This window comes from Choloepus didactylus, chromosome 21 (genome assembly GCF_015220235.1).
Source record: "Choloepus didactylus isolate mChoDid1 chromosome 21, mChoDid1.pri, whole genome shotgun sequence".
Lineage (NCBI taxonomy): Eukaryota > Metazoa > Chordata > Mammalia > Pilosa > Megalonychidae > Choloepus > Choloepus didactylus.
The window spans coordinates 48173598-48188243 of record NC_051327.1 but is presented as its reverse complement, the minus strand read 5'-3'; the positions used below and the strand labels follow the sequence as shown (position 1 = coordinate 48188243).

The following is a 14646-nucleotide window of genomic DNA, read 5'->3' as shown; positions in this document are numbered from 1 at the left end:
CTTGAAAAAAGCTACCCTTCACGCTAGACCCTTGCTCCAAATCCCCTATCATATACATGCACCCTTCCTAGCCTAGACCCCTGCCTCTCCTCTAGCCTCATTAAGCCACACTACAACACTAAAGTTTAAACAAAGAAAAGATATTTTTAAAATCAGATGTCTCCTGACTCCCAGGGGTGTAAATCTCCCCGGCAACATGGGACATGACTTGCAGGGATGAGCTTAGCCCTGGCATCATGAGACTGAGAAAGCCTTCTTGGACCAAAAGGGGGACAAGAAAGGAAACAAAATAAAGTTTCAGTGGCTGAGAGATCTCAAATACAGCTAAGAGGTCATTCTGGAGGTTATTCTTACACATTATATAGACATCCCTTTTCAGTTTTTAGTGTACTGGAATAGCTAGAAGGTAATACCTGAAACTGTTGAACCGCAACCCAGTAGTCTTTATTCTTGAAAACGATTGTATAACTATACAGCTTACTTCGTATGACTGTGTGATTGTGAAAACTTTGTTGACTCCCACTCCCTTTATCCAGTGTATGGACAGATAAATAGGACAATGAAAAATGAGGACAAAAAGTAAATGAATAATAGGGAGGGATAAGGGGTATGGGATGTTTTGGGTGTTCTTTTTGTACTTTAACTTTTATTCTTATTCTTTTTTGTGTGTGGTAATGAAAATGTTCAAAAATTGATTGTGGTGATGAATGTACAACTATATAATGGTATTCTGAACAAGAGATTGTACACCATGGAGACTGTATAGTGTGTGAATATATCTCAATAAAATTGAATTAAAAAAAAAAATCAGATGTCCCCAGCAGTGGCATTTCTAGCATATCCCAACAGAAGGAGCTATATATGTACACTGGATGCTCACTGCAGCATGATACAGGACCACCAAAACCTAAAAACAACCCAAATCAGCAATGGAATGGATAAATAAAATAAGGTGTTATCAAATGACTTATAACAAGCAATGAAAATAAATAAACTACTGCCACACACAACACAGATGAAACTCACAACCATAATGTTGAAATGAAAAAAGCCAGACAAAATGAATATATATCTTGTACTTTCATTCATAGAAGTTGTAAAACAGGCAAAACTAATCTGTAGTATTAAAAGTCAGGATTGAAGTTAACTCTGGAGAAAAGGGGGGGAAAGTGACTGGGAAATGACAGGGTAGGGGTGGTGGTGACTTGTGGGGTGCTGGTAGTGTTCCATTTCTTGAGTTAGGTGGTGGGCACATTCATTTTGGGAAAATTCATCAAGCTATACATTTAGGATGCACTTTTCTGCATATGTGTCATACTTCCAATAAAAATTTTATTTTAAAAACACACACAAATGGCACAAGAGAACTTTTGGGCATTGGCACTTCAAAGGGCTTGGCATCCAGGTAAGATATATTCAGGTTGGCAACCTAAATGTTCACTTTTTTCCCTATCCTCTGGCTCCTGATGCTAATTAAATATATACATTCCAACCCATTCAAATAGAAATGTTCTAAAATTGGACTGCAGTGATAGTTGCACAATTCTATAAATTTACTAAGTATCACTAAATTGTGTACTTCCAATGAGTAAATTTCATGGTGTGTAAATTATACCTCAATAAAGCTGTATATAAAACTATATATTTTTGCTTCTCTAACACAATAGCAGTTACCAACACAGACTTTGAGGATTCAAATCCTGGCTCCACCACTTGTTAAATGAATGACTCTGACACCAATTATTTACTCTTTATGCCTCAGTTCATCTGTAAAATGGAGATAATAGTAATAATAATAGTACCTACCTCTTAGGGTTGTTAAGATAATTAAATATATTAATCTTCACACAGAAAGCACTATACAAATGTTTGGGAAGTAACTATGAAAATAAATCCCCTGAAAATACCTAGATAGACATTCATTCATTCATTCATTCATTCATTTGAGGGGAAGGGCCATTTCTGGTGCTTTACCTGATGAAATGTGTACTTGAACAAGAGTGTCAAAAACTCCACCACAGGGAATTGGGAGTAGGATTCAATTCTTCTTAGGTGAACACTCACAAAAAGCCGCAGAAAGTCAGTAAACTTCTCAATGTAGCTAAATGAGACAAGAAGACAAAAAGTGACAATAAGAAACCTACTCACCTCCTTAAAAGAGAACTTAAATTCAATCCAAATTCTTTCAATAAAGAACTGTATGAATTTATAACGTATTTTCAGTTAAAAATATAAAGGCCTGCAACAATTACCTACAGGTGAGGCAACCCTTCATTCCATTACCACCTGAAACACAGCAGAAAAGCAACTTTAATCCTCAGACACTATCTATTAAGGCTTCTTATAAGCTAGTGTTCTCATATTTTCTAACTCATTAGTGATATGACCTGATTAAGTAAAAGGAAATGGTGCTAAAAGGTTGATGGGCAGATCATGTGTGTCACTTCAATCTGAGAAATCTGGAAGGCTAGTTTTCTTTGCTAGGAGGCCAAAATATTAAAATTATTGTGCTAGAAATACAAAAATAAAACAAAGCTATTCAAAGGACTTGGCAACCAGGTAAGATATATTCAGGTTAGCAACTTAAATGTTCACTTTTTTCCCTATCTTCTGGCTCCTGGTGCTAATTAAACATACACATCCCAACCCATTCTAAAAGTGATTTCACATACAAGGGAGGAAGGCCATTAGAGCTGGAAAGGCCTCAGGGACAATTTAGTCTGGGGCTTTCACTATACAGATGAGGAAACTGAGGCCCAGCAGGATAGAGTGACTGGCCCAAGTTCCCTGAGCCAGCTCAAGGCAGAAGGGGACTATCACCATCCACTCCCAATCCGCTGCTCTTTCTGTTCACATTACAATGAACCCCAGCTCATTTGTATGCACAAAATCATTTCACAGAAGAGTGTGGGTCACAGCTGCAAGGATAAGAAGACTGTTATTAAATACACAGCACATCATCACTCTCACATTTCAGAAACTGTCATTTTAAGCCCCTAAATACCAAAAGGTGATTAGAAAATGAGATGGACATACCTTCATAAACCACATTTCAGAGACCAATAAAAAAGGAAAAAATATACTAGGCCTTTGTCAAAAATTAAATAATGGCTAAAAGCAATTCTGAAATTCAAAACTGCAAAAAGTTTTTTTTTGTTTTTTTTGTTTTTTGTTTTTTTTTAAAGCAGAGACATGTGAAATAATAAAGGGGGAGAAGATGACTATCCCTCAGAAGAGCAAAATTGGCCCAGAAATAAAATCTCCCATATTATTCCTGGGACATATGACCCTAAGGGTAGCTAACCTGCCTGTCTGACCCCTATATGGCTGCCTCACACACACAGAAATGAGTTTATCTGCAGCTTTTAAAAAATTTTTTTAATTTGTTTGATAAGAAGCATAGCTATCTCTAGTGGATCAAAGGGCCAAATACTAGAATAACATTAATAAGGCACTAAAATTATTTGTTCTTAGAGATAGGAAAATACAAAGAGACTTCTCTCTGACCTCTTCAATCACTAATACTTAAGAGTAAGAACGCCTTATTTTTCATTCAGCTTATTTATTACATTATATTTGTTTTGGATATTCAATTTGTCAACCAGTTTACTGCTCTTTAGGAAGAGGTACTCATGTCTCTATCACTCATAAAAGAACAAAGAGAAGTCATGGGTAAAATACCCAGCAACTGTAATTTTATTTTAATCTACAACCCAATTAAAAAATAGATTAATAACAGAGCTGTTCAATTGCTACAACTACAGATTTTATATCACCTCATTTTCTTTCCCTTGCCCACCTTCTGGTACAGGTGCTAATGAACAGTAGAAAGTTAGAAAAAGGCAGTAGAGAAGAGAAGCAAAGGACCTGGGTTAAGCAGCTCCTAAACAACTGAGAATGGACTTAGCTGTTTAGAATTAGTGGTAAGGGACTCAAGAGCCAGGAAGCAAGCACACAGTATGTTTATGTCACCTTTCTGCTTCCACGCACCTCTCAGCTTTCACAGGGCAATAGGAAGCATAGCATTAAAATACAAAACCAAGAGCACAAAGTTACACGTAACAAAATCAGTACACAGATAATCCACAATGACATTTCTACACCACCTGAATGTCAGGCCTTACAGACTGTGAGTACATTATGCTACAAGTAAAAGTCAAAACAACTGATATTCACAAGCAGCTCGATTTTTTTTAACGTATGAAGTTAATACAATCTTTTTAAACCAAACCTAAAAAGGATATAAAATCGTGTGTTCAAATAGATACCCTTGAATTCATATAGAAAGCTATTACCAAATAATGAAAAGAAAAATATTACCATATCAGATTATGAGATCTTTTGTGATTTTCTGGAAGAATTTCATACAAAGCTTGTTTATAATGAACCAAACAAAAATAATCTTATAAACCCATTTTTTATAACTTTAGAAAAACAATAAAAATGCCAAATGCCAAGTACTAAAACTTTCTTGACTTGAGGCACTTGACTTTATATCCTGCTATATATATTTTCTAAGGCAAAGATATCTTAATTCTGTATAGTTCAGTAACAAAAAACAATCCGAGAAAAGTAGATTAATATTAACAACTTGAAGTTTTGAACATAGTTAACATGACTGCACTTAAGATAAATCTGCAATTTTCCCTCTTGCTTTTAAATAGCAGTAGCATCATGTTTGTGAAAGTAGTAAGATATGTAAGTGACATCATCTGCAAGGGAAATAATTAAACTCTGCCTCAGGCTGCTGTGACAGAGGCAGCTTTCAGAATGCTTTAAGAAAAAAAGCACACCAGGTAACCTCCAGCCAGGAGGACAATAACAAAGAAAGAAACACAGCTGTTTGCCACACTGACAAAGGCCCACATGAACCTCGCTCCTGTCTTCTGATGAAAACTTGTTGGGGTAAAGCTCACAATGGTGACAACATTCCTATACTCTGTAAGATGCTCCCTTGGGAAAAATCAAATAATAAAACCTGACCAGCAACACCAAGTAAGAAAGGGCAGATTGTAACTCCTGTACCTCCACGGCCCTCTTTTTTCCTGTTCTTGGCTCTGCATGAACAGCAGTCTCGGTTTCTGCACCACCTCAGACCTGCAGCCAGATAGCGAGGAAGAGGGGAAGAAGGGTAGGGAGGACAGAAAGTGGAAGGGGAAAAAAAAGAACAAACCTACACAATTCACAGTCACTTTTCAAACTCAGCTCATTTCCCTTAACCCCCCTAGCCCTTCAGCTAATCTCAGACTTACTGATACACACCTACCTTTCCGTTCCTCACCAGGAGCCCAAGATTCTGAAATCAAAGAGGATTAGGGACTATGCAGCACAATGTGATGAACACTCACGGCCCTTTCTTAGGGCACAACCGGCCCCACCTCTTTTCATTACCTCTCATCGAGCTCTTCTAGCCTGCGCTTCACCGTATGGGCATTGTTCTCCTTGGTGATTTTCTGCAGGAGGTAGAAAGTCTGCTGGAACATCCGCAGCAAATACTCCTCAAATTCCACAGGCACACAGTTCTTGGACATGAGTTCATTGATGCAGGACATGGCCAGAACCCCAAGCCGGCCACGTTCCTGACCCAAGACACAGTTCTGGCTGCTGCCATTAACTGATGCCATCTTTATGGCCCGGATGTCACAGCCAAAGCGTGCAAAGTGGAAGATGGTGGTAAGAAGGGATGGGGTGATGCTGGCAGACAGAGGAATCCAACTGAAGAGATGGGCCAGGCACTCCAAGGCCAGGGAGCAGATATACTCACTCTCCACATCAAGGATAGGGATTGGTTGATTCAACAGTTTGGCTGAACTAGGACTCTGCAACAGGTTACTCAGTAAATCACCTAAAAATCAAAAAGACTTTTAAGATATCCACTATCAAATCTTTTACAAAGTAAATCTCCTTTTAAAAAAAAAAAAAAAAAACAGCTTTGTTATCTATTGAAGATAAAATCAATATGCTCAGTGTTAAACATGAATTACAAAAAAGTTAACAGTATAGTAAACTTAAGATAAGTAATTCCAATTCTTTTCTTGAAAAAACAAATCTAGATCATCTTCAGTGTCTTCACTTAAATTTAGTGAGATGTGTAGAACAGCAATTTCTCAGTAGACAGCAATAGGAACTCTAAGGGAGGGACAATTCTCTTCTTACAAAACTTTGTGTTCATCTAAGTTTTTCTTTTCTTTCTATTGCCCCTCAAAATCATGACCTTGCTGCTGAAAAAAATGAAACATGACCACTGTTATAAATAAATAAATAAATAAATAAATCTCTAACACCATATATAATGTTGAACTCCAAATGAACTGAAGACCTAGATCAAAGAAAAAACACTGAAAATATGAGTATCTGAGCAATACGTAAGGGAAAGACTTCTTAAAAATACCAAACCACAAACCTTAACAAAAGGTACTTACGCAAAATTAAGTTTCTAATCAATGAAGGGAAAGTTATTAGGCAGATAACACTCTGTGAGGAGATAATCATAATTTCTAACACCAGAAGAACTAAAATCAAAAATAAACCAGAAAAATCCTGCAAACACCACATACAACCCCAAAATAAAGACATGCAGTGGATATGAAGAGACAATTTTCAGAAGACACTCAAAAGGGGAACCAGCATTTAAAGAGATTTTGAATTCATGAGTAATCAGGAAAATGCAAATCAAAATAAGATTGAGAAAAATAACAAGGTTGGATAAAGCCAAGCATTGAGGGTTAGGGATGGAAAAAAAGAATGTCATGCAGAGCTGGCAAGAGGAACAGCCATTCTGAAGAGGAAACTGGACTCTAGAATCCTGATAAGTGTTCATATATTCTATCATCTGACAATGCCTCTCCTAGGTCTACTTCCCAAAGCAACCTTCACACAGGTCCATGAGGAGACTGGTAGAATGAAATCACAGCAGTGTTTGGGCAGGTCGGAAGCCACAGGCAATCTGGGCTCCTCGCTGAAGGAGAAAATAGATAAAATGCTACAGATGAGAGGCGGGGCAAGATGGCAGACTGGTGAGCTGTATGTTTTAGTTACTCCTCCAGGAAAGTAGGTAAAAAGCCAGGAACTGCGTGGACTGGACACCACAGAGCAATCTGTCTTTGGGCATACTTCATACAACACTCATGAAAATGTGGAACTGCTGAGATCAGCGAAATCTGTAAGTTTTTGCGGCCAGGGGACCCGCGCCCCTCCCTGCCAGGCTCAGTCCCGGGGGAGGAGGGGCTGTCAGCTCCAGGAAGGAGAAGGGAGAATTGCAGTGGCTGCTCTTATCGGAAACTCATTCTACTGATTCAAACTCCAACCATAGATAGACTGAGGCCAGACACCAGAGACTCTGAGAGCAGCCAGCCCAGCAGAGAGGAGACGGGCATAGAAGGAAAACAACACGAGAAGCTCCAAAGTAAAAGCAGAGGATTTTTGGAGTTCTGGTGAACACAGAAAGGGGAAGGGCGGAGATCAGGCCTTGAGGCGCATATGCAAATCCCGAAGCAAGGCTGATCTCTCTGCCCTGGGCACCTTTCCTTAATGGCCCTGGTTTCTTTGTCTATTAGCATTTCAATAACCCATTAGATCTCTGAGGAGGGCCGTTTTTTTTTTTTTTTTTTTTTAAATCCTTTTTGCTTTTTCTAAAACAATTACTCTAAGAAGCTCAATACAGAAAGCTTCAAAGAATTGAAATTTGGGCACGTCAAGTCAAGAGCAGAACTAAGAGAGCTCTGAGACAAAAGGCAATAATCCAGTGGCTGAGAAAATTCACTAAACAACACAACTTCCCAAGAAAAGGGGGGTGTCCGCTCACAGCCACCATCCTGGTGGACAGGAAACACTCCTGCCCATCGCCAGCCCCATAGCCCAGAGCTGCCCCAGACAACCCAGTGTGACGGAAGTGCTTCAAATAACAGGCACACACCACAAAACTGGGCGTGGACATTAGCCTTCCCTGCAACCTCAGCTGAATGTCCCAGAGCTGGGAAGGGGGAGCAGTGTGAATTAACAGAGCCCCATTCAGCCATCATTTGAGCAGACTGGGAGCCTCCCAACACAGCCCAGCAGCCCAGAACTGCCCTGGGGGGACGGCACTCACCTGTGACATAGCACAGTCATCCCTCAACAGAGGACCCGGGGTGCACAGCCTGGAAGAGGGGCCCACTTGCAAGTCTCAGGAGCCATACGCCAATACCAAAGACTTGTGGGTCAGTGGCAGAGACAAACTGTGGCAGGACTGAACTGAAGGATTAGACTATTGCAGTAGCTTTAAAACTCTAGGATCATCAGGGAGATTTGATTGTTAGGGCCACCCCCCCTCCCCGACTGCCCAGAAACACGCCCCACATACAGGGCAGGCAACACCAACTACACACGCAAGCTTGGGACACCAATTGGGCCCCACAAGACTCACTCCCCCACTCACCAAAAAGGCTAAGCAGGGGAGATCTGGCTTGTGGAGAACAGGTGGCTCGTGGACGCCACCTGCTGGTTAGTTAGAGAAAGTGTACTCCACAAAGCTGTAGATCTGATAAATTAGAGATAAGGACTTCAACTGGTCTACAAACCCTAAAAGAACCCTATCAAGGTCAGCAAATGCCACGAGGCCAAAAACAACAGAAAATTATAAAGCATATGAAAAAACCAGACGATATGGATAACCCAAGCCCAAGCACCCAAATCAAAAGACCAGAAGAGACACACCTAGAGCAGCTACTCAAAGAACTAAAGATGAACAATGAGACCCTAGTACGGGATATGAAGGAAATCAAGAAGACCCTAGAAGAGCATAAAGAAGACATTGCAAGACTAAATAAAAAAATGGATGATCTTATGGAAATTAAAGAAACTGTTGACCAAATTAAAAAGATTCTGGACACTCATAGTACAAGACTAGAGGAAGTTGAACAACGAATCAGTGACCTGGAAGATGACAGAATGGAAAATGAAAGCATAAAAGAAAGAATGGGGAAAAAAATTGAAAAACTCGAAATGGACCTCAGGGATATGATAGATAATATGAAACGTCCGAATATAAGACTCATTGGTGTCCCAGAAGGGGAAGAAAAGGGTAAAGGTCTAGGAAGAGTATTCAAAGAAATTGTTGGGGAAAACTTCCCAAATCTTCTAAACAACATAAATACACAAATCATAAATGCTCAGCGAACTCCAAATAGAATAAATCCAAAAAAACCCACTCCGAGACATATACTGATCACACTGTCAAACATAGAAGAGAAGGAGCTAGTTCTGAAAGCAGCAAGAGAAAAGCAATTCACCACATACAAAGGAAACAGCATAAGACTAAGTAGTGACTACTCAGCAGCCACCATGGAGGCGAGAAGGCAGTGGCACGATATATTTAAAATTCTGAGAGAGAGGAATTTCCAGCCAAGAATACTTTATCCAGCAAAGCTCTCCTTCAAATTTGAGGGAGAGCTTAAATTTTTCACAGACAAAGAAATGCTGAGAGAATTTGCTAACAAGAGACCTGCCCTACTGGAGATACTAAAGGGAGCCCTACAGACAGAGAAACAAAGACAGGACAGAGAGACTTGGAGAAAGGTTCAGTACTAAAGAGATTCGGTATGGGTACAATAAAGGATATTAATAGAGAGAGGGAAAAATATGGCAAACATAATCCAAAGGATAAGATGGCCGATTCAAGAAATGCCTTCACGGTTTTAACGTTGAATGTAAATGGATTAAACTCCCCAATTAAAAGATATAGATTCGCAGAATGGATCAAAAAAAATGAACCATCAATATGTTGCATACAAGAGACTCATCTTAGACACAGGGACACAAAGAAATTGAAAGTGAAAGGATGGAAAAAAATATTTCATGCAAGCTACAGCCAAAAGAAAGCAGGTGTAGCAATATTAATCTCAGATAAAATAGACTTCAAATGCAGGGATGTTTTGAGAGACAAAGAAGGCCACTACATACTAATAAAAGGGGCAATTCAGCAAGAAGAAATAACAATCGTAAATGTCTATGCACCCAATCAAGGTGCCACAAAATACATGAGAGAAACATTGGCAAAACTAAAGGAAGCAATTGATGTTTCCACAATAATTGTGGGAGACTTCAACACATCACTCTCTCCTATAGATAGATCAACCAGACAGAAGACCAATAAGGAAACTGAAAACCTAAACAATCTGATAAATGAATTAGATTTAACAGACATCTACAGGACATTACATCCCAAATCACCAGGATACACATACTTTTCTAGTGCTCACGGAACTTTCTCCAGAATAGATCATATGCTGGGACATAAAACAAGCCTCAATAAATTTAAAAAGATTGAAATTATTCAAAGCACATTCTCTGACCACAATGGAATACAATTAGAAGTCAATAACCATCAGAGACTTAGAAAATTCACAAATACCTGGAGGTTAAACAACACACTCCTAAACAATCAGTGGGTTAAAGAAGAAATAGCAAGAGAAATTGCTAAATATATAGAGACGAATGAAAATGAGAACACAACATACCAAAACCTATGGGATGCAGCAAAAGCAGTGCTAAGGGGGAAATTTATAGCACTAAACGCATATATTAAAAAGGAAGAAAGAGCCAAAATCAAAGAACTAATGGATCAACTGAAGAAGCTAGAAAATGAACAGCAAACCAATCCTAAACCAAGTAGAAGAAAAGAAATAACAAGGATTAAAGCAGAAATAAATGACATAGAGAACAAAAAAACAATAGAAAGGATAAATATCACCAAAAGTTGGTTCTTTGAGAAGATCAACAAGATTGACAAGCCCCTAGCTAGACTGACAAAATCAAAAAGAGAGAAGACCCATATAAACAAAATAATGAATGAAAAAGGTGACATAACTGCAGATCCTGAAGAAATTAAAAAAATTATAAGAGGATATTATGAACAACTGTATGGCAACAAACTGGATAATGTAGAAGAAATGGACAATTTCCTGGAAACATATGAACAACCTAGACTGACCAGAGAAGAAATAGAAGACCTCAACCAACCCATCACAAGCAAAGAGATCCAATCAGTCATCAAAAATCTTCCCACAAATAAATGCCCAGGGCCAGATGGCTTCACAGGGGAATTCTACCAGACTTTCCAGAAAGAACTGACACCAATCTTACTCAAACTCTTTCAAAACATTGAAAAAAATGGAACACTACCTAACTCATTTTATGAAGCTAACATCAGTCTAATACCAAAACCAGGCAAAGATGCTACAAAAAAGGAAAACTACCGGCCAATCTCCCTAATGAATATAGATGCAAAAATCCTCAACAAAATACTTGCAAATCGAATCCAAAGACACATTAAAAAAATCATACACCATGACCAAGTGGGGTTCATTCCAGGCATGCAAGGATGGTTCAACATCAGAAAAACAATCAATGTATTACAACACATTAAAAACTCGAAAGGGAAAAATCAATTGATCATCTCAATAGATGCTGAAAAAGCATTTGACAAAATCCAACATCCCTTTTTGATAAAAACACTTCAAAAGGTAGGAATTGAAGGAAACTTCCTCAACATGATAAAGAGCATATATGAAAAACCCACAGCCAGCATAGTACTCAATGGTGAGAGACTGAAAGCCTTCCCTCTAAGATCAGGAACAAGACAAGGATGCCCGCTGTCACCACTGTTATTCAACATTGTGCTGGAAGTGCTAGCCAGGGCAATCCGGCAAGACAAAGAAATAAAAGGCATCCAAATTGGAAAAGAAGAAGTAAAACTGTCATTGTTTGCAGATGATATGATCTTATATCTAGAAAACCCTGAGAAATCAACGATACACCTACTAGAGCTAATAAACAAATTTAGCAAAGTAGCGGGATACAAGATTAATGCACATAAGTCAGTAATGTTTCTATATGCTAGAAATGAACAAACTGAAGAGACACTCAAGAAAAAGATACCATTTTCAATAGCAACTAAAAAAATCAAGTACCTAGGAATCAACTTAACCAAAGATGTAAAAGACCTATACAAAGAAAACTACATAACTCTACTAAAAGAAATAGAAGGGGACCTTAAAAGATGGAAAAATATTCCATGTTCATGGATAGGAAGGCTAAATGTCATTAAGATGTCAATTCTACCCAAACTCATCTACAGATTCAATGCAATCCCAATCAAAATTCCAACAACCTACTTTGCAGACTTGGAAAAGCTAGTTATCAAATTTATTTGGAAAGGGAAGATGCCTCGAATTGCTAAAGACACTCTAAAAAAGAAAAACGAAGTGGGAGGACTTACACTCCCTGACTTTGAAGCTTATTATAAAGCCACAGTTGCCAAAACAGCATGGTACTGGCACAAAGATAGACATATAGATCAATGGAATCGAATTGAGAATTCAGAGATAGACCCTCAGATCTATGGCCGACTGATCTTTGATAAGGCACCCAAAGTCACCGAACTGAGCCATAATGGTCTTTTCAACAAATGGGGCTGGGAGAGTTGGATATCCATATCCAAAAGAATGAAAGAGGACCCCTACCTCACACCCTACACAAAAATTAACTCAAAATGGACCAAAGATCTCAATATAAAAGAAAGTACCATAAAACTCCTAGAAGATAATGTAGGAAAACATCTTCAAGACCTTGTATTAGGAGGCCACTTCCTAGACTTTACACCCAAAGCACAAGCAACAAAAGAGAAAATAGATAAATGGGAACTCCTCAAGCTTAGAAGTTTCTGCACCTCAAAGGAATTTCTCAAAAAGGTAAAGAGGCAGCCAACTCAATGGGAAACAATTTTTGGAAACCATGTATCTGACAAAAGACTGATATCTTGCATATACAAAGAAATCCTACAACTCAATGACAATAGTACAGACAGCCCAATTATAAAATGGGCAAAAGATATGAAAAGACAGTTCTCTGAAGAGGAAATACAAATGGCCAAGAAACACATGAAAAAATGTTCAGCTTCACTAGCTATTAGAGAGATGCAAATTAAGACCACAATGAGATACCATCTAACACCGGTTAGAATGGCTGCCATTAAACAAACAGGAAACTACAAATGCTGGAGGGGATGTGGAGAAATTGGAACTCTTATTCATTGTTGGTGGGACTGTATAATGGTTCAGCCACTCTGGAAGTCAGTCTGGCAGTTCCTTAGAAAACTAGATATAGAGCTACCATTCGATCCAGCGATTGCACTCCTCGGTATATACCCGGAAGATCGGAAAGCAGTGACACGAACAGATATCTGCACGCCAATGTTCATAGCAGCATTATTCACAATTGCCAAGAGATGGAAACAACCCAAATGTCCTTCAACAGATGAGTGGATAAATAAAATGTGGTACATACACACGATGGAATACTACGCGGCAGTAAGAAGGAACGATCTGGTGAAACATATGACAACATGGATGAACCTTGAAGACATAATGCTGAGCGAAATAAGCCAGGCACAAAAAGAGAAATATTATATGCTACCACTAATGTGAACTTTGAAAAATGTAAAACAAATGGTTTATAATGTAGAATGTAGGGGAACTAGCAGTAGAGAGCAATTAAGGAAGGGGGAACAATAATCCAAGAATAACAGATAAGCTATTTAACGTTCTGGGGATGCCCAGAAATGACTATGGTCTGTTAATTTCTGATGGTTGTAGTAGGAACAAGTTCACTGAAATGTTGCTATATTATGTAACTTTCTTGGGGTAAAGTAGGAACATGTTGGAAGTTAAGCAGTTATCTTAGGTTAGTTGTCTTTTTCTTACTCCCTTGCTATGGTCTCTTTGAAATGCTCTTTTATTGTACGTTTGTTTTCTTTTTAACTTTTTTTTTCATACAGGTGATTTGAAAAAAGAAGGGAAAGTTAAAAAAAAAAAAAAAAAAAAAAGAAAAAAGACAAACAAGGGAAAAAAAAAAAAAAAAAAAGATGTAGTGCCCCCTTGAGGAGCCTGTGGAGAATGCAGGGGTATTCGCCTACCCCACCTCCATGGTTGCTAACATGACCACAGACATAGGGGACTGGTGGTTTGATGGGTTGAGCCCTCTACCATAAGTTTTACCCTTGGGAAGACGGTTGCTGCAAAGGAGAGGCTAGGCCTCCCTGTATTTGTGCCTAAGAGTCTCCTCCTGAATGCCTCTTTGTTGCTCAGATGTGGCCCTCTCTCTCTGGCTAAGCCAACTTGAAAGGTGAAATCACTGCCCTCCCCCCTACGTGGGATCAGACACCCAGGGAAGTGAATCTCCCTGGCAACGTGGAATATGACTCCCAGGGAGGAATGTAGACCTGGCACCGTGGGACGGAGAACATCTTCTTGACCAAAAGGGGGATGTGAAAGGAAATGAAATAAGCTTCAGTGGCAGAGAGATTCCAAAAGGAGCCGAGAGATCACTCTGGTGGGCACTCTTATGCACACTTTAGATAACCCTTTTTAGGTTCTAAAGAATTGGGGTAGCTGGTGGTGGATACCTGAAACTATCAAACTACAACCCAGAACCCATGAATCTCGAAGACAGTTGTATAAAAATGTAGCTTATGAGGGGTGACAATGGGATTGGGAAAGCCATAAGGACCAAACACCACTTTGTCTAGTTTATGGATGGATGTGTAGAAAAGTAGGGGAAGGAAACAAACAGACAAAGGTACCCAGTGTTCTTTTTTACTTCAATTGCTCT

General features: G+C 39.0%; 1 protein-coding gene across 4 annotated transcripts in view; it reads right to left on the bottom strand.

The window, feature by feature from the left end:
* The window catches only part of XPO6 (exportin 6), a 131602-nt gene that overhangs the window by 48379 nt on the left and 68577 nt on the right, over nucleotides 1–14646 (bottom strand). For all 4 annotated transcript variants that reach the window (XM_037814490.1, XM_037814491.1, XM_037814492.1 and 1 more), the window contains 2 exons: nucleotides 5392–5845; nucleotides 1975–2101 (listed from right to left, as the gene is read on the bottom strand). In XM_037814490.1, coding sequence (XP_037670418.1) covers nucleotides 1975–2101; nucleotides 5392–5845 — 581 coding nt within the window. The remainder of the gene's footprint in view (nucleotides 1–1974; nucleotides 2102–5391; nucleotides 5846–14646) is intronic.